The 26,844-nt window shown below is 42.9% G+C and overlaps 1 protein-coding gene across 1 annotated transcript in view; it reads right to left on the bottom strand.

Annotated features, from left to right (window-relative positions):
* The window catches only part of syt7a (synaptotagmin VIIa), a gene marked incomplete at both ends in the record, with an annotated part of 60,789 nt that overhangs the window by 28,272 nt on the left and 5,673 nt on the right, over window positions 1-26,844 (bottom strand). The window contains one exon of the mRNA XM_079162425.1: window positions 6,891-6,994. Within this exon, the coding sequence (XP_079018551.1) occupies window positions 6,891-6,994 (104 nt within the window). The remainder of the gene's footprint in view (window positions 1-6,890; window positions 6,995-26,844) is intronic.

Raw genomic sequence — 26,844 nt, 5'->3', positions numbered from 1 at the left:
TATCGTAAAAATTTCAAGAAGGTGGGAAGACACAGAGAACGAACAGGAGTCCAGTACAGAAAGACGGGTGAGAGCTGAAAATAGAAACTAAATAAAAAAAATAGAAACAGGCAGTCAGATGGAGAGAAACACAAGGACAGTGCAGGACGGAATGTGAGATAACGAGAATGGAGGGAGAGACAGGTGCGAGAAATGAACTGAGAGAAACAATGAGTGACAGGAAGTCCCGAGTGGATTGGATGTGAAAACAAGAAATGGACGGGCATTGAGTCAGACGATCCTCATTTCCATACACACACACACACACACACACACACACACACAAAGAATTACACAGCTTCAAAACCATCTCCCCACCAGCTTATTCACAAGAGCGGATAACAAACACCCTTCTTCTATCTTCAGGGGAGTTGTGGAGGCTGCAGGGATCCATAGTGATGAACATAACAAAGCTCACCAGCTCCAAAGACAAGATGCAATAAAGGAAATCAGCTCAATACCACAAATGAGGGTTAAAGCATACCAATGGAAGAGTGAGCAATTCTCCCTCATCATCCTCTACTCAAATGCCCTTGAAAATACTTAAGTCTAATTTAAACCAGCCGTCCTTTTGTTAAGCGACAAATGGATTCACACGATTACAGCATTCAGTGCTGTCTGGCTCTGAGCCATGAGTTCAAAATAGCTCCAACTGATATGAATAACCAATTATGAGACAAATCACAAGCCTGAACTTGGAGGGGGTGGGGGGGGGTCAGCAAACATATTTTAAAGTGTAACTTCACCCTTCGGTCTGAGCCTAACTTCAGTGTTGACTCAAGCATTATACCTGGCGGACACCAGGTACTGTGATTACCATCTCTACAGTGAAGCATGGTGGTGGCAACATCATGCGATGAGGGTGCTTCTCAGCGGCAGAGACATGGAGACTGGTCAGAAAGAATTGAGGGAAGGATGAATGCAGCAGATATACAGAGAGGTCCTTGAAGAAAACCTGTTCCGTAGCGCACATAACCTCAGGCTGGGGCGACAATTCACTTTTCAGTCAAGACAATGCTGGAGTGACTTTGGGATAATTCTCTGACTGTCCCTGAGCGGCCTGGACAAAGCCCAGACTTCAACCCTATAGACCAACGCTTCCCATCCAATCTGAAGGAGCTTGAGAGAATCTGCCAGAAAGAATGAGGTAAACCTCCCAAATCCAGGTGTGCAAAGCTTGTAGAGACCAAGAAGACTCCAAGCTGTAATTAATGCCAAAGAGGCTCCTACAAAATACTGAATCAAAGGTCTGAATACTTAGTTTATGTTAAGTTTAAGTGGACAAAATATGCTGAGCTTTAAGATCGTGCAGACTGTCTTTAATGAGTTTTAAACACTTAGTAATTACAGATTACCCAAACAAACACTACAGGCGTGTGTGTTTACTATCTGATTCAGTTATTTGTACCGGCGTCCCAATGGATGCACTGTCTTAAAAAAGAGGAAGGGGGCCCACTGAGGCTCCATATGTACGCGGCACAGATTTATTTTTGCTCCGTGACAGCAGATGAGTGAGCAAAGACTTGGCATCGGACTGCCCTGGGTGATGCTGAGGGTTTTCTGAGGGAAGAATCCAGACATGAGAGAAGACAGAGTGAAAATACCACTCTCTCTGTCTCACTTGGCAGTGCACTGCCTTCCAACACCCAGCTGTGTTTGTTTGCTGTGAATTAGCAGGCAGCAAGAGTCTACATGCTCGCTCAATATTACCCACATCACACCATAATTAGAGAGGAGTACACCATTAAAATGGTCGTCCGCTGCTAAATCATCAGTCGATCATTCGTTTTCAGCATCTGTCAAAACAATCTATTTAAAAACACTTGTGTTCTTGTGTAGTTTTTTGCTGACGTCGAGGAACGTGTAATCACAGCGACATCAAATTGACATATCACCACCAACACTATATGCCCTGTAAATGTGACAGGTCAAGGCTTTAGATCCACATAATGTGCTCTTATTATAGTATTCCCAATGGTTTTGACAACTCTCCTATGAAATTCTATAATTATTGATTTTCACATCTTCTCTCTCCTCTGATTGGCTTAATTACTATGATCCTCCTAACAACTGTGAACTCCTAACATCCAGTTAATGCACCTACAATGCTGAACAGGGGGTTGGGCTCTTTGAATCAGGCTGTGAATCTGGTCAGGTCCAATCTCAACTCAACTCACAGCTATGTCACGGAACAAACGGCACTGGGCTCACAGGAGCAAACAGAGGGTTTATGAATGCCAAACAGCCACTGCTGCTCAAACAGATGTTGAGCTGCACCACCTCTGATATCCGAAAATCCCACCCAACACCAACAACACGAGCCCCTGCTGATAATCAGCAGCCCCACAACGCAGCGGCTTACCAACCAGTGATCATTTACTTTGTTTAGTTGTTGCTGTCACCAACTTTGTCTCTAATTACAAACATAATAATAATACTACACATAATACAAGACATGAAAACGTTAAAATAAATAATAAATCAATCGATACATTCGAATATTTGCTGTGAAACCTGAGTAAAAAAACGTGAAGACATTTATAAAAATATTATTGGCTGAGCACATATTCTAAAAATGTCACGCTGATGCATCTATAAGCAGCAACAAGCAAGCGGACTGAGCAGGCAGCAGAAGGGGACTATAGCATTCATTGCACAGTTTTTCCGGGGGGCTTAGATAACAGAAAGCCAAGCAGGTGGGAGGCTTCAGGATGGCCGCACATGAGGACTTTTAAAATAAAACCCATCACACTGGTTGCCAAAGCTAAAACACCAAAAGCAACACTCACCCAAAATGTCTTGTCTATTAACCTATGAATCATAACCAAAACTGGCATGGGCCCACTCGCAACTGACACGTGAAGCTTGAGGCAAACATTTGTTCTTATGAAAGCTGACACTGTCAAAGAGTACACTCGCAAAGATCATAAACGAAAGTTTTGGACGTGGCCTGGCTTGTGGTAGCTTTATGTAAAATGAGCATTAACCACTGAGCACTTTTTACCTAATGAAAGCACAGTTATGCATAGACAATCAGCCTGTGTGAATTCAAAGCGTACGAGATACGCATCTATAATAAGGTGTGTCAGTTGAAAGTAGCCGTGTTTATGCAAATCATACTGTATATACATTCTAATCATGCGTACAGGGAATATAGTGCTACCATGGAAAACAACCGAGATCAAGGGAAGTGAGGGAGCGGAGACAGTTTCAGCAGCACAAACAGATTGTATAGCTGCCGCGCGGTTGTTAGTCACATATAGAAATCATCACACCTTACGGATGTGGATGTTAATGTGAGAAAATGATCAACACGACGACTAGTATTTAGGCTTTGTCAAAGTGTAGCGCACCATCAGTAACACATTCATCACCATAGAAAGGACTGCAGTTTATCTCAGTCACACTTAATTATTTTGTACATTAAGCAGCTGTGTTTAATGTGGTTTCACACACCAGTGGCCGGCTGACATTTTTCCCCAAATTAAGCGGTCTAAAGACTTCAAAGGGTTTAATTAACATCTTAATGCCACTCTGTTTTACCCACCACCAGCAAACACATTAAACACACACCCTGAAGTATAGCCGGGGCAAGATGCACTGATAGGAAAGACAAAATAAGACATGCACAAACAGCAGCTCCACTGAGATAGAAGCACATCATCTTGTGTGTGAGGATGCGGTTGATAGTGGCCGTCATAGGGTCATATGGCCAACAGATCGTCACCCTATCCCAGTCCGCCCCTGCTCTGTAGCTGCTGCACGACTCAGTCACAGGATGGAAATTGTGCCATTTACACTTAGAGCAGTGCTCCGGAGAGGACCAAAGAACCCTTTCCTCCCTGGTTCATACACATTATAACGGCTTACAGTCACCTTCTAGGGATTCAAGCAATGCAAATGTCATAATGTAGAGAGGCGTGTGGTGTGCAGAGCCTACTGCAATGCCAAACCCTGCCATCTGTGGACCAATAAGTTTCACAGCAGTGCAATGGTGAGCTGAAACAAGTTCGAGCCAACATTAAACTCGAAGCAGGTGACCTGTGTTCCTGGGTTGTACAAGCACAAGAGGAATCAGAAATCAATTAACTTTAAAGGCATGCAAATCTAAAAGAAATCAGTCAAGTGAAGTGGCACTCAGCCTCACAGCTCTGTCTGCCTAATGAGTGGTTGCCTCTCTTTAATCAATCACCTTTTATAGCATGTAATCACAATGACATGCCCTCTGTTAGAGGTCAGTATGCTTAATCAGTGTTCTGTTCCTCATCAATGAGTGGACTGGTCCTGATGCTGTATCAGCACAGTTTACTGATGTTGGAGCTGTGTCTGTCTGAGAGATTAAGTAGTTAGTGTCTGCACTGTTGTAGTTGTGTGGACACTGATGCAACCGTGGCCCGTGTTTACAGCAACATGCCGTCGTGGACAGTAAATAGATACTGCTGTTATGTACAATTTTCAAGCACATCGCCACAGTGTGAAAATATGCATTTCAGAATCATGTATATTATCACGTTGAATTATATTTAGTGATGAATTAATGTGGAAGCATCATTAATGTTGCAACTTGTAATGGTGGGCCTAATATCAAATATTTAATGCTGCAGAGAAGCATATCTATAATAATAATACATTACATGGTATTAGTTGATTTATATTTTGAATGAATCTGCAAAATAACGAGTAACTAACGTTGCCAAATGAATGTAATGGAGTAGAAGTGTAAGGTAGCATTAAATGGGAATAAGTAAAAAACATAAAAACATGTGATAAATTGTACATATATTATTACAGATTAAATCAGTGTCTAGTTGGGCCACCTGGTCGTGTTTCAGATGCACATGAATTATTAGCAGTTTCACCAAAGATGCAGTTCTCCTCTAAATTTCTCATATGGTAAAAGTTTGGGGCCCAAATAGGTCAAATTATCCGATATTTCACAGAAGTACAAACATTCAGTTTAAAGAACGAACGACAATGTGTGTAGCAGAGCGTTGTTTCATGAATAAACTCCAGGCTACCCAGATGTATCTAGTGATCTTTATGGGGGCCTTGGACTGCAATAAAACATTAAAACCAGCTACACCTGGCAGTGGACGATACTGCCCCTGACTTTATTAACATTTTTGTTATTGCGTTAAATGCACATGTATACGGATGTTAATATTTTGTAATTTATGTTATTTGCCCTTTCATTTATGTACTTTCTTATTGTCTTTTCTATCATTTCACATAGCTCAGGCACACACACACACTCCAATATCACTCCGACAACACTCCGTTAGTTATCCATTTTACCTGGAGAACCATTCCACGTAAAATATTATATAAGCGGTTTCGTTTATAACAGTATCGGGTTGGCAGGTGGGCAAAAAGGTGTTTAATCTAAACATTTTTCTTCAAAGAGCAGACTTTCATATTTGTGTTGAAGAAGATAATCCACATCGTTCATGGTGACCGCAGTTACTATCCTCACTACCGTCGCGTCCCGAATGTTGCGAAACTCTCGCGAGATAGTTGGAGTTAGGCAACTAACTGAATACCGCTCTGCTTAATCATCCCTTTCCAAGACTGCAGGAACCTGGGCTGCTAAACCGTGGCAACGCCGTTATTAAAATAACCCTAGGAGTAAACACTACTTTACTGAAGTAACGGAAGTCAGACAGCAGCTGGCGTGCACTCTGCGGCTCACGCTAACGCATGCAGTTTCACAAGCTTGTTGGAGAACTACGGTGGCCTTCAGGTAAAAGGCGATAGGTAGTGTTTGGTTTGGTCATTCTGGGCTACTGGAGTAACATGGCGACTAATACATTTTCATAATGCTAAATATGGCCATTAGCTGTGTAAATATCTTATGTCAGCAAACAGAAATATAATTACTTGATGCAACTATAACCCATTATGCTTTTATCCATGCACATTCACAACACTTGACAAACAAGGTGTGGGGATGGGGAGAATAAGCGAACACGCCATGACCACGTCCACTTAGGAGACAGGAAGTGTATACCATTTGAAAACATTGGCGGAGCTTATAATGAGTCATCTCTGTCTTAAAGTATCTTTGGTTAAGGTCATGTTGAGTCATCGGGCAGCGAGTCTCTCAAGGGTTTTCGCATGTTTTCGTGACCTGTGGGTAACTATTGTAATCATCTAGATACAATAAATACCTTGGTCTGACAATGGCGACAGTACACGGCAAACAATCAAATTGCAGCAGACAATCAGACCCACATGGCATTACATTGTTGCCATCCACTTTCATTACCAATTGTTTTGGGCATTCGCAGTGTTGTTTTCCCACACTCGGGACAACTTGACATTGCACCTGTGGCTCTCAAGCCCTCATGACTTGCACAATTAAAACACTATTTTGAAATAATTATAACCAGCCAATTACCTTAAATTGTATAATAATGATAAGTAAATCAGAAATGGATCATGCATCAATCTAGTACTATATTCATTAGTTACTCAATACCACTAAAACCACACCTCTGTCTACTGCCAGCAGGTGGTGCTACACAGAGGTAACTTTTCTGTCGAGTAAGTACTTTTCTTTATAATACTTTAAGTTCATTCTGCTGCTTATACTTATATAGCCTACTTTTGAATATAGGACAATTACTCGTATTTTCACACTATGTTAATTTTGTTTTTCATCGTTCAACAAGCATAATATTTGAACAGCTTTTCATAATATTTGCCCACATTGTTGTTTCTCCAATGCACCAAAGTGTCTCTTTCAAGTCCAATCACAGCAGACAAAGCATGTTAGTATTAACAAACGTGACTACAGTACATGTACAGTATCTGTTAATGAAGCTCGTGTGCGTGTGCGTGTTCAAACTCACCAGCTTGCGTTGACACCAACCACAGACGCCACAAAGAGCCACCAGCCAAACAGCACACACTGTCACTGCGAGGGAGACCAGGAACACACTGAGGGACACGGAGCCTGCACACACAAATTACAATGAAAAATGAGTGATGCTGTTATTTACATACATAGTTACCTTTTCTTCGCTGTGTGTAAAATAAAAAACATGGGATTTTCTGCTACGGAGCTGATTGTATGTCAAAGTGAATCATGTTGTCGACCCAAAATAAAGCCCTCCCTCCCAGCCTAATTGAAAAGCCTGCAAAGCTGCCATTTTTACATTCTGTCATAAGGAGCTGAGAAATACAATTTCATCACTACCCCCTTCATGCTGGAGCATTTCAATATCTTTCCAATAAGGGCTGCAGCCAGGCATCACTCAGTTGCACACACATCACTGTCATGGTGTCACAGCTTGTTAACTGACAGGCTGAAAGAGAAGGGAGGGAGGAGGAGAGGAGAGAAGAGAGGAGGCTTGGCTGACAATACAAGAGAGCTCATGATTAATGGGTATCAGTAGATGCCCAGTGAGAGAGGTGGCTCTGGATGAGAGTTATAAAAAAACATCATCTTTTGCTGAGAGAGAGTGTGTGTGTGTGTGTGTGTGTGTGTGTGTGTGTGTGTGTGTGTGTGTGTGTGTGTGTGTGTGTGTGTGTGTGTGTGTGAGAGACAATTCACAGCTGCACCTGTGCGCCTGTGTCTGTTTACATGATACTATTACAATAAGTGGATCTAAACTCGTGAGCACTTTGAGCTCCAAGTTGCACACATTTAAACAATTCAACGGCCTTCACTTTAGAGGACGAGGATATAAAGCTTCATTGAGCTTTGATATTTGCACAGCGGGGAGGATGCTAATGTGTTCAAATTCATGATTTCCTTCTAACAATTTTCATTCCTAAATATACAGTGATAAACGGGTGTCAGGAAGCATTTTCACACTGCTGAGTGACAAACACGGAGAAGCACACATGCTTTCCTTTCAATAACTGGGTTTGTCTTCTATGCTTCTCCCCAATTGCTTTCTCCTTCCCTTCCTTTGCTTGTCACAACTGGCCTTTTCATCTCACTCCTCCATTGGATCTCTGCTTTATTCTCCACCCCGCCATGTCCTCTGGGAACTGACTAGCTCCAAAAGCAGGAACAGTGGGGAGTGAACTTGTTTCATATGGAAAATAAGAACGGGATCAGCACTGTATTCCACAGTCTTCCCTCAGCCTCGACTACATTTTTATAGTCGATGTGACACCTGAGGCCACTTGCAGTGAGAAAAGAGAGTTCGTATAAAATAGCCGTGGACAGCAAATTTAATGACAGGTAGATGATGATTAGACTTCTACTGTTAGACCGTCCTTTAAAATCCCATTATAACGCACATTCTAGAGTGTGACTGTAACAAATGAACCATTTACTTTGTGCATTTGCACGGAAACGTGTGTGGGAATGGCACAATGGTTGTGGATGGAGACTGCAGAGACTGCAGACTTTGCAGGGAGAGATGGAGGTGAGTGAACTTCAGCGGTCTTCAGTAAAACCAAGAAAAATGGTCTTGTTAATCCCCTCCACTGTTCCTATGTTCATTGTCCTGATTTCAGTCATAACAATGAAAGAAAGAATCATATTTATAACCACCATGGGAATCTGGAAAGGGCTGTAAATTCAGCTGCCAATGACCGTTTCCTGCGATGCCTCTTAAGGTGGATTCTTCCTCCTTGTTTCCTATGTTAACATGGTGGCAGTGCTTCCATGCTTCATATATTATGTTTAAGTCACAATTTATAATTCAATGTCCTTTTGTTTTAATCAAGCGACAATGTATCAATAAACCCCTTTATGCTCTCCTGTATTAAAGGAGTTAGTGTGAGGTGCACAGAATAAGAAACACGAGTCAACCCAGTCTGTATCCTACAACATCTCCTCTCAGGCAGGTGCTCAGTAGAAGTCACTTGTGATAGGTGCTTCCCCGATTAATAAAACAAAAATTCTCAACATCTCAAACATCATCTCCTGACAACAGCAACTGCTCCAGACTGGACAACACTCGATCCGACTTGACTGATGTGATCTTGGAGTATAATCAGCGTAGTAGTTGTTACAAGTGACCCCTACCATTATTTATCTACAGTCAAAGAGACTGCTAATGGTAAAAAGGCCCGTCCATGCCCTCCGGAGCATGAGAGGATCAGTGAAACACAGCCAGCTCCTGAATGATGAATATCACTATTCATAGATGTTCAGAAATAGACGCAGGCTATATACTCTGTTACTGTAGAATCATAGAGAGGTCAATAAAGTTGAGTCCATTAAATACCATGACATCAGCAAAGGTAGCAATAGATCTTGAATAAGAAACTGGTCTCCAGCTAAGGGCATCTATGGTAGCATCCAGTGCTAAGTGACTCAGTGATGGATGTTTATATTCCTGAAGGGCTTAGAGAGTCAGGTGGATCTGTGAAAGCCAGCAGCTGATGTAAGGCCCCACGTCCTGTGTGCTTTGTGAAGATCGGGGGTGGGGTGAAGGGTGGTATGCTTTATGATCTGTGTCAGTCATGACAGCTGAGGGAGTAAAAAGCCTCCAAATATAATGCAGCATCCACAGAGACCACGTTACGGCACTCAGTAAATAGAGAGCTGGATTTCCACTTCATGGAATATAACTTCCTTTTTTTTAGAAGCTACAGAGAAGCAGTGCGGAGGAATAAAAGGCAGGAAATAGACTGCGTTGAGGTATTAGGGAGATATGCAAATCTTCCGCACTATGGCAGCGGAGAAAGAGAGGCATCATTAGAGAAAGAGAAGGCTGCACTACACACACAGCACTCAGCAAATTCAATTTATCTTCCCCCCTTGAACAAAACAACTTTCAGCTTGAAATACTCAAACAGGTGACGCATTAGTAAAGTGAAAGATGAAACCGTGTTTGGATGCAGAAACAATTTTACTGGTTGTTAAATAACTGCTAATGCAACATATAGTGATCTTCACTATATTTAATGAGGTAAGGACTGAAAAATACTTCCAACCGAAGATGACGAATCCCATCTAAAATGGCACGACTCGCTAAAACTGACAAGTGAGCCGAACAAGCCATTGCACCCTTTGATCAGAAGCCTTTAGAAGTCAGAGCACTCTTGAACTTGAAAGTCTCTTATTTGTTTCAGATTGCAGTGGCTATCTCTTTTATATGCACATAAAAGAGGAAATGCACTGGGGTGAGTGGTGGCAACGTTGGCGTAAATGAGCTCACTGAAGGGGACAACAAAGACCAAGTCGTGCTGAGGTTAAATGTGGACATTTATGGGTAACGCAGAGGCAGAGCTATAGCAGGAAAAAGCACACAGTCTTTATCATGGAGTGCTCTTAGTGCATAGCGGCATTAAGTACAACAAGCATTACTGTGGCTGCACAGAGTGGGACTGTGCATGTAGGTGATCCGGGCCACATGCAGCGAGCTAAGCCAAGCAGAAAGGGACCAGTCCTCGGGGGTAGAAGAGATTGCTAATTGGACAGGCGGAACTGGAGCAGCGTCCAGTCAGCAAAGCTGCCACACTGCATCTTTATGCTCTGTCTGAGGTGTAGAGGGCAGTGCCTCGGAAGCTCTGGGTGCAAAGCTTGCAGCCTAATCGCCACTTCAAAGTGCCCCCCCTCCTTGTGCTGGAGTCTGGGTTCTGCCCTCTTTATAACTGAGCTGCTGCTGGGGTAACCCTCCGATGTCACTCAGATGTCTTTACGGTCCGTCCCCTCTGAGGAGCAATCTGTGTGCAACGGCAAAATGTTACTTCCATCCAGTTATATTGTGATACTGAGTGTTTCGAATTGCTTCCATCTACCTTCTGGCTCAGTTCTACGCTGCAGCTTGTTGCTTTTGATTTGCAGTTATTTCTCTAGGAAAAAGATTTGAATGGTGATAAAACAGCACATCATTTTCAAGATGCTCAATCTAAATATTTCCCCGTTGCTCAGTTGCACAAAATAATTTGTGGAGGGAGAGCGTAACATTGTGGATCAAATTACTAATTACGATGGTTTTAGGGAAATGTCATTGTCGAATAAAGTGACGAGGTGCCATTTCCCACAATGAGCCTAAGTGGTTGCTACCAGAGTTGTGGCCAGAGCGGTTGTTTTAGCATGTTTTAGCCCTTTTACTGTTGTTGCAAAGCCAGACAGTCTGGCAAGCCTCGAAATGCATTTGCTAGAGACAGAACGTCATTTCAAGTGGGATGTATGACAGATGATTGACAGGTCTCTCCTCCATACAGACATCATTGTGAAACCGTCCCACAGCTGTTTGATCGAATGTACCATTGGGCATTGGGTAGTCAATTCTCCTCTAAACTGATCTACAGTTGCAAAATCATGCTTCATTTTAACACATGGTTGTTCACAAGGTCTGGGAACTGTAGAGCAAGTCAGGAATGTTTTCTAAACCTTTTGTAAAGTTTGTTAGCATGTTGTTGGGCTCAGTAGATTCTCAGTGGACGGTGCAGCTTCACAGACAGATACTAATTTGTATTTACTTTAGTTTTATTTACTCTTTATTTACTTATGAATACTTTGGTAGAGATTCAGTCACCTCTCATTCTTATTAAACTTACTGTATGTTATTGGAAGATCAGAAACTGTTTAGCAAAGCTTTGCAGGTTGGTGCTTTCAATTGCTAAGGCATCCTTTACTGTATCTTTTTTTTTTTTTTTTAAATGAAAGATGCTACAAATTAACATGATCTTGAAAACCCATTCCTGTTTAATTATTGTTTTTGTTCCCGAGTTTGATTTTGGCAGGGAATTCTCACAAATTCTTGGACGTCAGTGCTTACCACCACCACTTATTGTTACATCATCATGCGGCGGTACATTTGAGAGACAAACGTAATGTTCTTTGTGATGATCAAGCTATCTCAAGCAAGTTGGCAGCAAAGGTCAAAAGCAAATTGGAAGGTATAGGGAACATCTATTTACCTAAACATTTTTTTACAAATTGATGGTAATGTTGAGTTTATGCAATTTTCACTACATGGGGGGACAATTCTGGTATGGTCCTTTAAAACCACTTAGAAATCCCAGTCCACAATGGACACCAGAGCCCCATGTGCTGCAAATTACAGGGATGTGTGGAGCAACCAGTGAAATGTTGACAGGTGGAGAGCACCTGTGGTGTGAGTGAGTGTCTCTTGCATCCCCTGTAGGCTACAGGGAGCTTTGCCTGTCCTCTGTCCCTATATGCACCCTGTGGCTCAGCTGCAGCACTGCTGTGCTGTCACAGAGGCTGTTTCACAGCGAGGGTAAGAGGACTGCCACCCACGTTCTGTCTGCTCTCAGAGGAGGGATAAGATCCATCTCAGCCCGGTGACAAGCCGGGCTGGAGTCGGACCAGCAAGACGTCATGTGACACATGCCTGGTGTCACCTATAATGGCACCATCATCTTATTAGCACCTCTGACACTGAAGGGGTGAATCACCCATAAAAGCCAACAAGATCTGGACACTTGATGTAAGTCAACGGAAGCTGTGATAATGTTTTAATATAGTTACAAGGGAACAAAATCAAGTGCAGTATTTTTCTGACTCTGCCAAATAGATAAACTATATGAAAAATAACTTCAGATGCTATTTTTGTCCAGCATATCCATGTTCTTATGTAACTTGGGCAAATACTACATCTCATAAATGTATATTTATGAGTCTGTAATACGGCTAAAATATCCTTTGGCGTAGACCATTTTATGTAATTATTTAAGCGTCAACAAATATAATACCCACATAAATAAAACATTTTTCTTATCATCTGTATTCTAATGGTAAATACTCAGGAGTGTCTGTGAAAAACAACCGTTTCTGGCTCACAATATGATGCTCAATGAATAGGCTGAATAGCTTAGTAAGTCGGGCTGCATTAGACTGTCAAAATGACATAATGAATGTGTGATTACTGAATATGCTTCTTTTCTGCATATTTAAAGAGGCACATACAGAATCAGCTCTGTTTGATCCCTTCTGAACTATTTTACAACACCTTTTTTGGCAACCTCTTTTTCTACAGATTATCCTTTTCTTAGAGCCTCGCCCCTTCATAAAAAAAAATGCAGCCAGTTGAAAATGTTGTGATATTGGTATGTTGTATGTTTCTGTATCAATTGTGAAGCCCTAGTTTCCAGAAACTGAAATCAACACATTAGTATTGAGCTAATTTTATTGCTGTGATCTCTGTGATATATGAATAGTATCTACTTTTAATTAAATCATTAAATGAGTGATAAAGATAACATTTTGGTTACATCTCTTTTTTTTATGTCCTTTGTCTGGATATTTATGCACCAAGCACGGTCTTGATCTATCACATAATCTATCAGTGTCTCTGCCATAATTGTCTCCCCACAGCTCTGCCTCAGAAAGACTGAATTAACTGCTCAGATTGAAATTGATGACTTTCATATGTAAGCCACAAGAAGGACTGAACACATTTACCATGGACACTCTCCTCATGCTTCCACACAGGCCCACTTGTTTTCCAATTTGTAAGTGCCCCTCCTACCTCGCATCAAACACACATTAAAAATGGATTAGAGTCATATATCACCAGATGATTCGAAAACACTACTTTACAAGAGGCTAACTCATCTGCCTGCCTGGATTACATTTTAGCGGTGCACATCTGTCAGTGCAGTTTGCAGCTAATTGCACATTTAGGTGCCTTTGAGCGTGCCAGATCTGTCGGGATTGAAGAAAATAAAAAAATCCTACGAAGAAGTACCTCTTGACTTTCACCTTTTCCCCCTTTTTTTAAGTACTCTTCCCACTTTCACCTCCTGTCGCTGCAGTGCACTGGAACAAATGACTGGTATATATTCTAGAAACCTGATCAAGCTGAATGAGCTCCTCCCATTTAGTGGCCCCAGAGCTTCTTGGGGTTATGGCTTCCTCACACGGTTAAAAACAGCCTATTACTCACCAGTCCCACTGATGCCCTTGACTTTATTGACTTAAGTCCACATGGTGGCTGTTGATACTCTGGAGTTAGAGTAGTGTCCATCTCAGTAATGAGCTTGGGAGCTGTAAACTAAGTCAACCATGACTAATATTATTCCAGGTTCAGGGGCATTAAATTGCCTATATACAGCCTATTTTATTTCTTGTGAGCAAGGTTAGGGTTCACAATAAAACAGCTCCTCACTTTTTCGTCTGGTGTCTCCTCCTTTCCAACCATTTCAGTATGTTCATTATTACTCTAATGCAGGGGCATTGAATTAAAAGTCAACAAATTCAACAAAGTTCAGTTCAATAATATCTTTCAAATTGAACTGGATGAATTATAAATAATAATTCACTGAATTGCCCTGCAGCTTTAAATTCAGTTCATTCAGGGTGAAGTGATGTCAACCAAGAAAACCATATTATATTTTTCTCATCTTCTAAAAAGAGAAATTAGTGTGCAGGGACCTTATCTGTGGTTATTAAACCACTTGTTTCAGCTCTATTCTCTCTGTTAACATCATTGTTGGACAGTGAATTAATGTGTTAGGAGTCTGATCATATCGGACTCTTAAACTGTTTATTTTCTGTGACTTCATTTCGGATTTGGGTGGGTAAGTGTGTGCTTTGTCTCGTAGTGGTGCTTCACATTGCCGCTTTTAATAATCGTCGTGGTCTCTGAACATATGAGACATAATGGTTTTAAACTGCCAGTGGGAAGAATTAACATAAGAGTCTGTCCATTTGTTTAAAGTCTCTGGTCTCACTGACCACTTTTCTCTTTTTGGAGAACGGCATGTGAAATAACTTCTTTGACTCACGTTCTATTCTCCGACTACTCGGTCTGTCGCCGTCTCTATCGTGTGTGTAAATCTTACTGGAGTCGGGAGGTTTATCAGAACACACATATTTGATTGACTGAGTAGCATCACGTGAGATGATTTACATACAACACATGCAATTGGTCGGTGTGTTTCCTGGAGTGCCGTAAATGATAGAAAAGCTGCACCGGTTAAAAAAGAAGTGCTCGGTCAAAATGTAATAATTCTCAATTATCTATCGGTTCCAGATATAATGGTGTCTGGGTCCGGATCCGGACCGTGGTCCGCCTATCAGTGACCCCTGCTCTACCAGATCATTCACTAAGCCCTCCCTTCCTTTGTTACTGTTGCTATTCCTGTCAAGCTTCCTGTTTTATCAAATGAAATTCATAGTCATTTTTGGAACAATTTGTCCTTGATGTAACACAGTGGTAGATTTAGCTGTCTGAGATGAGAGCTGTCACTGGCTGATTTGACCTTATAGTTAGCTAGCTAATTAAGCTAGCATTAGCTTTAAGAGCTGGTTGCCGCCTCGGATAGAACCAGATCTGGCTTTGTTGCTGCCTTCGACCTCCGGTGGGAAGTGGGAAATGGAAAGCAGCGGCTCCTCCTCCGACCAGGAGCAGAGCCTCACCTCACTGCTCCAATACCAACACCACACAGCTGGAGACCCAGGCTGCATTGCATCAAAACAGCAAAAACATGTCATCTTGCAGTGTTGTCGGGTGCCACAACTGAGGGAGTATAGCTCCAACTTGACACTCTGACAGACTGTGATTCGAGGCTCGGAGCGTTTCAAGAGAGAGAAAGTGGTGCTAATAGTTTAGCTGAGCTCTCTGTCCCCAGCCTCTCCAACCCCACCATTTAGAATAAGTGGCTATAGCTAATGGATGGATATATTCATCAAGGCCCAAAATGGTAATAGTCTTGTGAGTTGTGCCAAACATTTTGCCTGGCTCCTCTGACTTCCTACAACCCCATCAATGTCCACTTTCTATCACCTTCTTGTCATCCGTGCTCTAATGTACAGTCACCTCTAATTCATTGTTCTATCACCTTCACCATCTGCATTGAAAGTTGTGTTTCGGTTACGGACAAAAAAAAGGGAATAATTGCATGTTCTCAAAATTGCAAACACTAAAACACATACTCTTCCACTTGACACTGCTTAAGCACAGTGACATGAGTGGGAACACATGCGCTTTAGCGATGTGAAGGAACCAAGAAAGTGGAGAGAGAACAGTGCAGGAAAAAGCAGAGTGGGAGTGAGGGAAGAGGGACTCAACTGTAATGCTATTGAGGAGCAATTTGTGAAGCTTGTGCATATGCATACAGGCCTACAGTCCCCTTCTGCCCACATCATCAGCTCACTGCTGGTGACATCAAGCAAGACAAAGAGGTCTCGGATGCTCCAGATGTATCATGTGGGTGGCATTATAAAATCTAATCCAAGTCAAAGTCAATTGTATTTGCCTAAGGATACAGGGCAGAGTCAAATGCATTCATGGTATGTGTGTTTATGTATGTGTGTGTGGATACTTGTGCGTTTTTGTATCCATGTCCAAATTCCCGTGCCTCTCTTCACATAAAAATATCAGCCTAAATATTCTCGTTCCATCAAAAATGGGAAAACAATTATTGAGGGTGTAATTAAAGTATTGGCAGGACAAGTGCAACTTTAATTGAATGACAGCTAAATTACAGTGAAGCAGCCTAGTCCCGGCATCTCCGTTATGGTTTTATAAAATCTCATCAAACACCACGCAACTACACAATGGGCTTATTTTAAGACGTCTACAGGATTATACACAACCAAAACAGACACACATCTACCAAGCAAAGTTCATGTGAAAAAGCAATACGGTCTCAGTTTGTCATTAATGAATTAATACAGATTCATGACCACCTGGAGGCCTCCATCTTTACCGTCTTCATTAATCAATTAGAGACTGCTTGTAAAAAAGCCCTTCATTACCTGTCCGGACAGACCAGGTAGTAAAAACCCCGGACATGGCAAACCCTCGTCTCTAGCTAGAGGTTAGAGTACTGACTCGTTCACAAACACAGCTGAAGTCATATCTCTTAAGACTCCATAAAAAAGCCACTAAAAGACAGATCTCTCGTGACCTGATGCCATCCGTGCATGTCAGTCTTTGCATCTGCATGTCTGCCAATATTCTTTCTCCAAGGAGCAGACATGCAGATGCAAAGGGTTTCTCAAACCCTCACACTGACTAACTTGTACCCTCGGCTGGTGTGATGACTGATCACTTGCCTCGCCTCTGACCACAACCTTCTCACGACTGGTGTCAGGAGCCCTGACGAGGGGAGGATGTACAAGTGCACGACAGCTAAGTGAGGGAATTAATGAGCCTGGTATTGTTTTTGTGTTTGCAACAGGCTGCATTTACATTGTGAGTGCAGAGGGAGAAGAGAGTAACTCCTCTTCGGGGAGCATTATATTTGTTCAGTGGCTGCTGCTCTCATCAAATGGAAAATAGAATCTCATCTCTCCAGTGACCACTTTTCTCACCAGGTGACATTTCCCGTCAGCCGCTGTGCATTAACGGTAAGGCTCCACTATGGTCTGAGCGATCCGGTCCTCTTCAGTGCTGTGGACTGAGCGTAGGCCCCGGGGGAAGACACTACATTGGCTCAGTGTCAGGAGGAGATTTAAATACCCCTTTCAGAGTCCAGCTGGACCGACACCACAGAAAATAACTCTCATTAGCATCGGCCAATGTCACTGGAAGGACAAATTAAAGTAATGAAATATATCCTATAACATATATAAGCTTCCTCTGACTCATGGGTTTCTTCCAAAAAACACATTTAATAATCAATACTAAAATTGAATATGCGTCATGTTCCCCAGAATGAAGTTTTACTTTTTGTAGAGAGCCAGGTCTGTATTAACATAATTTGCTCTTCATAAGCACGGTGTCATCTTGGACTGACGGGCATTCAGCACTTCCGTCTGTTGCAGCCATCGATGTGTTGGCTTGTATAACTGTCAACAATTTACAGCTCGGTAGTACCCAGCAGACTGAGACATATTGACGGTGCCATGCAGCTGCTCGCTTGCAGCAGGATACAGTCAAGGGCTCATGGGAAATATAGTTTTCCACAACTACCGGTCCTCGTGGCCTTCACTTCTGCTGGGAGCAGCCTGTAATTTTCCCATCACGTTAACTCAATTACACTACACCTGAGGACATTTTAGCCTTGCTCCATACTGTAATAGTCTTAATTCTTACTCACATGCATATTAATAGTAGCTGTTGTGGCGATATGACCTTGTTGCTGCTGTTGCAGCAGACAATATCACCTCAGAGTTCAGGAGTTGCCATAATACCTGCAGTACCAAGTAGGATGTCACTGTTTGTCACGTCAACCAATACGGAGATCGTAGCCCATCTGGCTGGCAGGGCCGCAGAGAACAAATGGCAGGCTTGGCTACTGCCATTAAGCAGAGTGACACACACACGCGGCTCTCAAACCCACTTGACATTATCACCCTTACATCATGACAAGGATGTCATTTGACTAACTATTGCAGGCGTAGCTGAGGGGGGAAATAATTGAGGGAGCGTGAGTTCAGGCTAGAGAGTGAAAAAGAGAGGAGATTTGAGTTATTACTGGAAATCATGTTAAGTGTCTCTTTGGCAGGGTAATAATGAGAAGCACAGTGTTTTTCTACTACAAAAAATATGATTAAGTGTAGAAAGCATGGTTGGAGTTTTGTTTTCCATCGCTTTCTCAATTTACTCAGTGCCAGCTTGAGAGCTCAGGGGGCTGTGTTCGCTGGCCAACGCCTGAACAGGGCACATGCAAAGTACAGTACGTTGTCACAAACAATCTATCTGGCATTACGAGCCTTATTTATTGTCATTGGAAGGAAAAACAAAACGGCAGAACTAACATGATCCGTGGTTGATTTACTCTTCAAGAGAGCTATAATTCTCATAATGAGTAATGGGAGTTGGCAAAGAATAGCTGATGCTTTTGAGGCAGCCTCTCAGCCCTAAGTCTCTATGAGGTCTGTTAAATTACGAAAAGGACAAACAGGGCGATTGTGTGATTTGTATGCAACCTGACCTTTAAGCCGATTGAGGGGCTCTTGAGAACACGAAGCTATCCAGGAAGAAACAACGAGTTTCTGTTAGATTAGTAGAGATAATAAGGTTGTATTGAACAGAGCTCTTTTTTTTGTTTCTTTCCAAAAAGAAATCCCCTCAGTGGCCTAGTTTGGTTAGAATTGTTTCAGTTCCGTGAAGAAAGTTCAGAGAACATGTTTAGCCATGCTAGCAGTATGGTGAGTCAACTATTGAATGGATTGCTATGAAACCGCCATCAAAATGTTACTATGTTCAATAGTTTGGTTTATGACCAAATACTTGTAAAAATAATGACATTTACATCAGTCTCAGCTAATTAGAAAATGTTAGCATGCTAACACAGTACCTGCTACAAATCAGCATGTTAGCTTTGTCATGTGTGCATGCTGGCGTTAGCATTTAGCTCAAAGAACCGCTGTGCCGGAGTACAGCCTCACAGAGCTGCTAGCGAGGTTAAATAATATGTTTCATTATATCACAGGCTCTCTTACATAAAAAACAATTTAATTAAGTCAAAAAAGTAAAATACATATTGGATCGGGCACTTAAGTGCTTTGTGGACAATTAGTGACTTAACACACCACTTCTATTTGAAAATCAGTGGCTATTCACAAGTTAATGGTTTGGTTTTACACAGATCACTGACAGTTATCTAATGGCTGTGCATGAAGTGGCTGGCACTGTACCATTTCAAAAACACTAATTGACGCACAGATGAAATGCCAGGTTGAGGGAGGGTATTTGTGTGTGGGTATATGTCCATGCTTGTTTGTGAAATTGTTGGAACATGTGCAGTGCTTAGCCTGGTGATGCAGGGTGATTCACCAGGCTGTCCTGGAGGATTCCTATGTGGGCTGACAGTCGTGGAGGAAGGGACCGGAGAGGAGGAAGAATGGCACATACAAAGATTTGAGCTTCCCTTTTGGACCTTCGACCCCTTGTCTCCAGCGGCTGGTGAACTGGCAAGTGCCACTTGCACAATGTTATTGCGTGATGTATGGTCCAGTGGTCATGAATGGATGATGAAATTAAATGTAGGAGAGAGGGCTGAAGTGTCACTCCATCCTGCATCTGGCATTGTGCAAACCATTGCTCAAAAAGCACCCAAAATAGGTTTAGGCCAGAGCATGTTAGGACTGCCAGCATGTCCTACCTCAAGGCTGTGCTAGTTGGGGACTGGCAGGCTGGAGGCTGGAGGGGGAGAAGAGACCACGCGATTGGCTTGCTGTGGCCGTGCAGCCTGGTTTGGAGAAAGACAGTGAGCGAGCATGAGCACGCAGGCCTACAGATGCTCAGAGATTTTCATTAGCTTGCTCATATCAATAATTTCCCCCCTAAAAAAAACTCTGAATCGTTTTGCACTTTGTCGCTGACAGCAATGATTGCCAAATGGGTTATAGTTTGATAAGAACAAATACATATTATTTCTAAGTTTTTCCAGCTGGCCGGGATTCTGATAAATCCTACTTGGCTTTATTGTTGTGGCTGGTGGCCCATAATCCTGTGAGAGAACAGCTCTTCCACATGTGTCTCGTGCCCTGTTCAGACCAACAGTATCCAGAATGAGTCTAGATTGAGCTGCAAATCTTTAAAAGTCTAAAAGGGACTACGTCCCCTTCCTGGCTCGCATGTGATTTTGTCTGTGGGGAAACTGCAACCGCTGCTGAACAGAAAAACACATTTATGCTCAGCCACAGAGACGAGAAAGGCTGTTTGATACCCCCCCCCCCCCCCCCCCCCCCCCCATGAATCCACTTCAAAGCACTGCCCATGCTCTCTGCCACAAACAAACAACTTGTCGTGCCGTATGTGTGTTGTACAAAGTTGAAGATGACCCCACGGCCCTTGCTTTCACGTTACGTTGAGTGTGCAGTCACTTGGATCACTGACCCCCTCTGAATGCTGTTTGAGAGATTCAGTCCCAGGAAAGCCTCAAAGCTATGTGTTGGTGCAATTACACCTGTGTTTAGGGCATTTTAGTGGTGATCTGATGAGATGCATTTTGGTTCCAAATGCAAACAGAGCCTCAGTAAGCAGAGTCAGTCATGCGCACAGCCTTACAATTTTACTAGGAAGAATGCCTGTAAATGGAGACTATGCAGGTGGTTCAACAATCGGCTTAAACGAACATGCAGGTCTCCAGATGAGATTGCGAAGCAGCTTCCCAAAAGGTGGCGCATCGAGCACTGCCTCAAACCAATGAAACAACACAACAATGGCTGCACGCCATGGATTTTCCTTCCCCATCACTGCACACAATAATAACCTCAGGTCAGCACTACAGAGATGGTCCTACACTCCAATATAACCACTCAAGACATATTAAAGCCTGTAAGAGGTTATTCTAGAACCAGAGCATCAAACAATACTGTGTGTATCAGTCCCAGGACAGTTGTCAAGGAACTGCTGCTCGAGAATATTTCTATTCTAACTCAAATGAAAGCCATATATTCAAAATTAAACTTATTTTGTGCAAATTCCTGCATGGTTTCCTCGTGTATCTGCCCCTCCTCTCTGCTTTCATTCCAGTTTTTTTCCCCTCGTCCACCTAAACATCCCAGCCTCCTCGTACCTGGGCTTGTGATATCTCTGTAGACAGTACTCTAAGAGGAGGTATTTTATGGTCCACATCCAGCCTGTCAAATCTGTCTGGAGCACATTACATAAAGTGCTGCTGCAAACAGTGTGTAATAAACAGTGGGAGACGGAGCTGAGAGCGCTGTGTTTAGAAGAAGAAGAAGGAGCAGAGGAAAATGGAGCAGCCAAAAGGACACGGGAAACATTTTCAGTGAATTTCCCCAAGCGATTCACAGCCCACAAACTCCACGCTCCCCTCCTCTCCCAAACGTCTGCTGCTTCTCTGCTCTTACTCTGTCAAAGTCATGCAAGTTTCTAAAATTCAAAAGGTAATCTACAGTAATACTGACCAGCCGTTTATGAGATGCAAATGTGACACTGAATAAAATATTCAATGCAAATAGCCTGTTACATTATATCAATATTTCAGAGGAGTAAAAGGTGTCAACGTGGCTCTGGGAGTTGGGCGGAGTGCAAAATCTGTCCGCGCTGAATGATAATATTCCCACTGTTGTTAAAACAGGGCCCATCATTTTTTACACCTCAGACTCCGACATGTAATACAGCAGGAGGGACTGATGGTAAATACCACACATACATCACATATGCCATTAAAGCTCATACGGCACAAAGCGCTATAGATCCATGTATAGGCTCTGCAATATAACCTTGGGAAACCGATGTTTAAAACATGAGCCTTCCTTTGTATGTCTCATGTCAATAGAGCCTGCGTGAACAGCCCTTAATGAGGTTTGTCAGGCGCTTTAAGAAGGAGGAAGACTGTTGGAGGAAGCTGGGAGCCACATGCCTGTCAATCCTCAGCCATGTCTGATGTGCAGTCATTGTGTGTTTGCCTCAGAGTCAGAGCCTGTTCAGTGGGGGGGGGATCGCAGAGTGCAGCCACAATCAAATATTAATTGAATTTAAGAAACGCTACTTCTAAAACAATCCTAATTATGAGCTGCTTCCCTATCCGGCATCAGTTTCGCACAGCTGTTCTCGAGCGCCCATTTTACCTCCTCTAGCTACACGCTTAAAGCTTCCTCTTGCATATTTCTGGCTTTTGCTCGTTTCTCCCACTTTGTCCTCACCTCCTCCCTCTGTTGCTCTGTAATTAAGCAGTGTGTTTTAGAGGGCAATGGACTCAGAGACAAGGGAGGAACAGATTTACCCCAGGGAAAGATGGTGTGAGAGGCAGATAGTATGACGCCCTATGCATGCATTATCCCCCTCTATGATAGCTCAATTAACAAGCGAAGACCTCCGTCATCTCGTTCAGAGTGTGCTGACCGTCTCTAGGGGAGGACACAATACATTATCATTATCAAGTGGATAATCACATATAAGACAACATGATTTAGTATAGTCAGTCTCATATAGCAGCTCGCAAACATTACCACCCAGGATGGAACAACACCACGGGCAGGATGTAGAGTCAGCACTCTGGATGATGGCATGACTATTATTTTATAGTGGTTTTGGCATTCGGGCTTCTTGTTTTGATTATGTAATCAACATGCTTATTTTGGTGGTGAGTGAGCTGAGCTGAATCACGGTGCATTCTGGGAGCTCTCTGTTTGACCTGCGTGTTTGTTTTTCCAGGCTGTGCAGCAGGATCCTGCCTGTACACAAATATCCCGACCGCATGGGCCACACCATGGGACTGGAGAGTCAAGATTTCTCTGTTTACTTGTGCAAATGCGTGTTTGAGGGCATTTGAGCGTGTGCCAACTATGTGGGCAAATAGACTCCGAGAGAGAGTGACCAAATATTGAAATATCACCCAATGTCAAGACTATTGGAGTGTATAATTATTCGCCTTTTATGACTCATTAAGGGTATCAGTGGCCCCTCCCAAGCCTGAGAGCAATAACCACTAAGCCGGGTCTCAGGGCGGTTGGCATTAATCAATGAAGGTTTGCGAATAAGAAAATGATCAGTGACTGTAGAGAGGCGCTGCTGTTCATTAGCGTGAGAGAGAAAAAGAGTGAGAGATATTTCTATAGCATGTCAGATTTGTGGACCAGTGGCACAAAAGGCACATTTCAGCTTTGTAGCCCGGACCAATCAGAAATGCACTGCTTGGACGAGCCAGACCAATCTGGTGCGTCTCAGATCCGCTGAGTCTGTGGCTGAGCTCTCTCTCTCAGCTCACTCCCATGCATGCACAATTGTTTGCATCCAATTCATTGTGCTCTTCCAGCTGCTGCACCAATTCACTGCCAAGACAAACATAGGATGATAAGCCTGCGTCCACAAGAAGTTAGGCGACTGGTGGGGAATCGAGAGGACCAGCGAAAACAGTAATCCAGATCATTTTGGGAGATGGAGTGGGAGGAGAGAGAACAATAACTAGAGTCTACCAGCTGTTGGTATCAGTAATTTGATCTTTTTGTGTTTACAGCAGGTATTCAGTCACACCGTGAATGGGGCCAGCATTGTTTTTCTTGAGCTAAACGATCAGCTGATGAATCCTAAACCCCCTTATCTGCCCTCGACCCCAGGATTTCAATTTCCCAATCGGTGACGTGAATCCATGTTTGGGTTGAGAGGTGTGGGACTGTGTATTCCTTTTGTCTGCGCCAGGTTTTCTTCTGTCCCTCCTGCCAAGGCTCATTACTCCCCTGTTCTAACCTGCTCCTCCTCCTGCTCCCCTCCACCCCATTCTCCACAAGGAGCTCATGGTGTGATACCACATTACAAATGATGCCAATTTTAAAATGCCTTTTTGGTCCAAATGGCTAGATTCAACAAAATCAGATGTGAAAAATCCACTTAAATGTTTTTAAAATTAAAAAGAGCAAAATGAAGATACGCCTGAAAATCGTTCTATCATTGTCACAAAGGTTCTAGTTCAAAGAATGAGCGTGAAAACATTTTCCCAGCACACAGAAACACACACAATCACTGCCCCTGCAGAGCAGTAGCTCCCTCTTCTCCTTCGTCGACAGTATCTGTGTATTTTCTAACTAGTCCTGATGAAGCCACAAAGTGAGAACAGCTCTAATGGAGGAGAGTAATGCAAGGACATACTGAGCGCCCGTTGCCATGTCTGGCATTTTAACCTCACACCCTGTCACAAGCTACCTCCTTGGCTGGAGCGCACATGGAGACAGACCTGGAGGGCTGATCCATCGGGTATTGTAGCTACAGTTATGGAACGGTGAGTGGACTTAATCCAGGGAGAGGCCCTACCCATACAGCTGGCTTGATAAGGCAGATGAAGGAAAAATATCCCTTTGCCATGCTGGTCACCACTGAAGCACAGTAAAAGGGAGATGAGACGGAGGGAGGAAGGAGAGGAACGAGGGAGAAACGCGCAGGCAGCCAAGCTGAGGAGATGGCTCTCATACAGCACAATCTGTCAGTCTGACCACCTCGCCAGATACAGGGTGGCTCACACAAAATCACACACTTTTTGCTAAATACCAAGAGACAGTGAGTGCGGGGCTACACACATAAACACAGAAAATAATGCTCAAGCACACACACAAACTTGTGGGACATGCTGTACTGAAGTAAGCGGTGTGATACATCTCCTGTAAAAACATTCACTTTGTAAAATAATTCCTGCTTTTCCGCTTTTCACTTTACTGCGCACTGTGCAGGCACGGACAGTGTTTTTTCTTTTTTTCCATTTGAACTTTGAACTTGAACTAACAGTTTTTTTCTAAAGCATATCTCATGTGCAAAGATCATTCTTCCAGTATACCTCTGTTCTTTACCACATATTTTTTACTATTAAAACACTTTTAATTGGAACTGCTTGGGTTTCCTTTAAAGGAATAGTTCAGATTTTTGGGGTAGGCCTATACGCTAATTTGCTTTTTTGCCGAGAGTTAGATGAGGAACGATACCGCTCTCATCTCTTTACTAAGTACAAACACCTACATATTCCTTATTTAAATTATTAGGTCCTAAATGCACTAATAGCCAAATCCAGAGTTATTTTCCTTCCTCCATTCACGTGAATGAGCCCGAGAACGAGGCTGGAGCGAGGGCTGGGAGGCGGCGCTAAAGGAAACGCTAGTGAGCTCGCCCTATGGAGCCCCAAGGATGCAGAACATCGCCAGAAGATCCACGTTATTTTATATTCACAAACATGTGAAGTGAAAAACAAGGCAATACAGTAACAGGATGTTGATTCATATTGGATCATCGCAGCCTCGTTTGACAGTTTGATCAGATCGAGCTCATGATCTTCCAGAGCAGTGATTGACAGCTGCGTTAGAGACTCCTCGGCTCTGATTGCTTGTTTTCCTTCAAGCGCAGTGGAATCTTGCAAATGCATTTAGGACTAAAAAGAGGCAGAGGAACCTGATTTATTCACAGATTATCCATCTTGTGTACTACTGTCAGGATATAGTGGCAGTTTAAGCAAATATGACAGAAAGTCATTTTTATTAAAGTTACCGGCTGTAGCGTTAAGCATATTACTTTAATGACATGGGGCAGTTTTGTTTCAACCATAGCTGAAGGGTGGTAAGAAGATACAATATACCAGCAACGTTTGACTCCAGCTGGGGCCCTTTATTGCACGCCATAGCCGTTCCTCTTCCCTTCATGTCTGTCTCTATTCCATCAGCTGTCCAATATAATCATACAGATGTTAAGGGTCATTTAGCACGCACTACAGGTCAGTTCCACTGGGTCTGTTTAAGAGGAGTACAATTACAGTCTAAAGCTTCAAATGCTTTGAAGCCATTACTACAGAAGCTATTACTCTTCATCTGTGTAAAATCATGGTGTGTAAAGAAGAATTACTCTTTGGAATGGTAATGATGTCTGTCAACAGGATAATTGCAGAGAATTCGCTTGGAGTCTTCAAACGAATGCGACTGTGTGACCACTGGAGGTTTAATTTGAGGATTAGCGGTGGTGAATGCATTTTAGGACGACAGAGAGGGGGGAAAAGATTTCTCTCTAAAATAGTAGAATAACATCCATGCAGCATCACCACATTAAGACAGAAATAATGACGATAAGAGCTGGAACTGACCCCATGGTGCCACCCACAGGGTGAACTCCTGACCTGCAAATAAAGTCATCATACGTTATCACAACTCCACACACCATTGCTCCGGAGAGATAATGTCACAGAGCACCCGAGCCATCTCAGATCTTTCACATCAGGACCGTGGTGCTCCAAAACACTATGGCAACTGCTCACACGCGTAATCTCTCCCGGGTGTGAGATGCAAACAGGGCTAATACGTTTGAAGAGAAGGCAGTGATCACATTTCCAAGTGACTCCTTGAAACCAGCTAGGATAACCGAATAAAGAATGTTCTCAGCAAACCACAATCCCGCTCTCTAAACACTTGATCCTAAGATGACAAGCACCGGGCTATCCATTATGCAATAGTCCCCCTTTCTCCGTCACTAATCAGAAACTAGAGCAAGTTCTCTGGATGGGATTAACATGTTCTTCCTCTTGCCTCTT

This window comes from Pholis gunnellus (genome assembly GCF_910591455.1).
Source record: "Pholis gunnellus genome assembly, chromosome: 7".
Lineage (NCBI taxonomy): Eukaryota > Metazoa > Chordata > Actinopteri > Perciformes > Pholidae > Pholis > Pholis gunnellus.
Note: the sequence above shows the minus strand (reverse complement) of the source record. Positions and strands in the feature narration are given on the sequence as shown.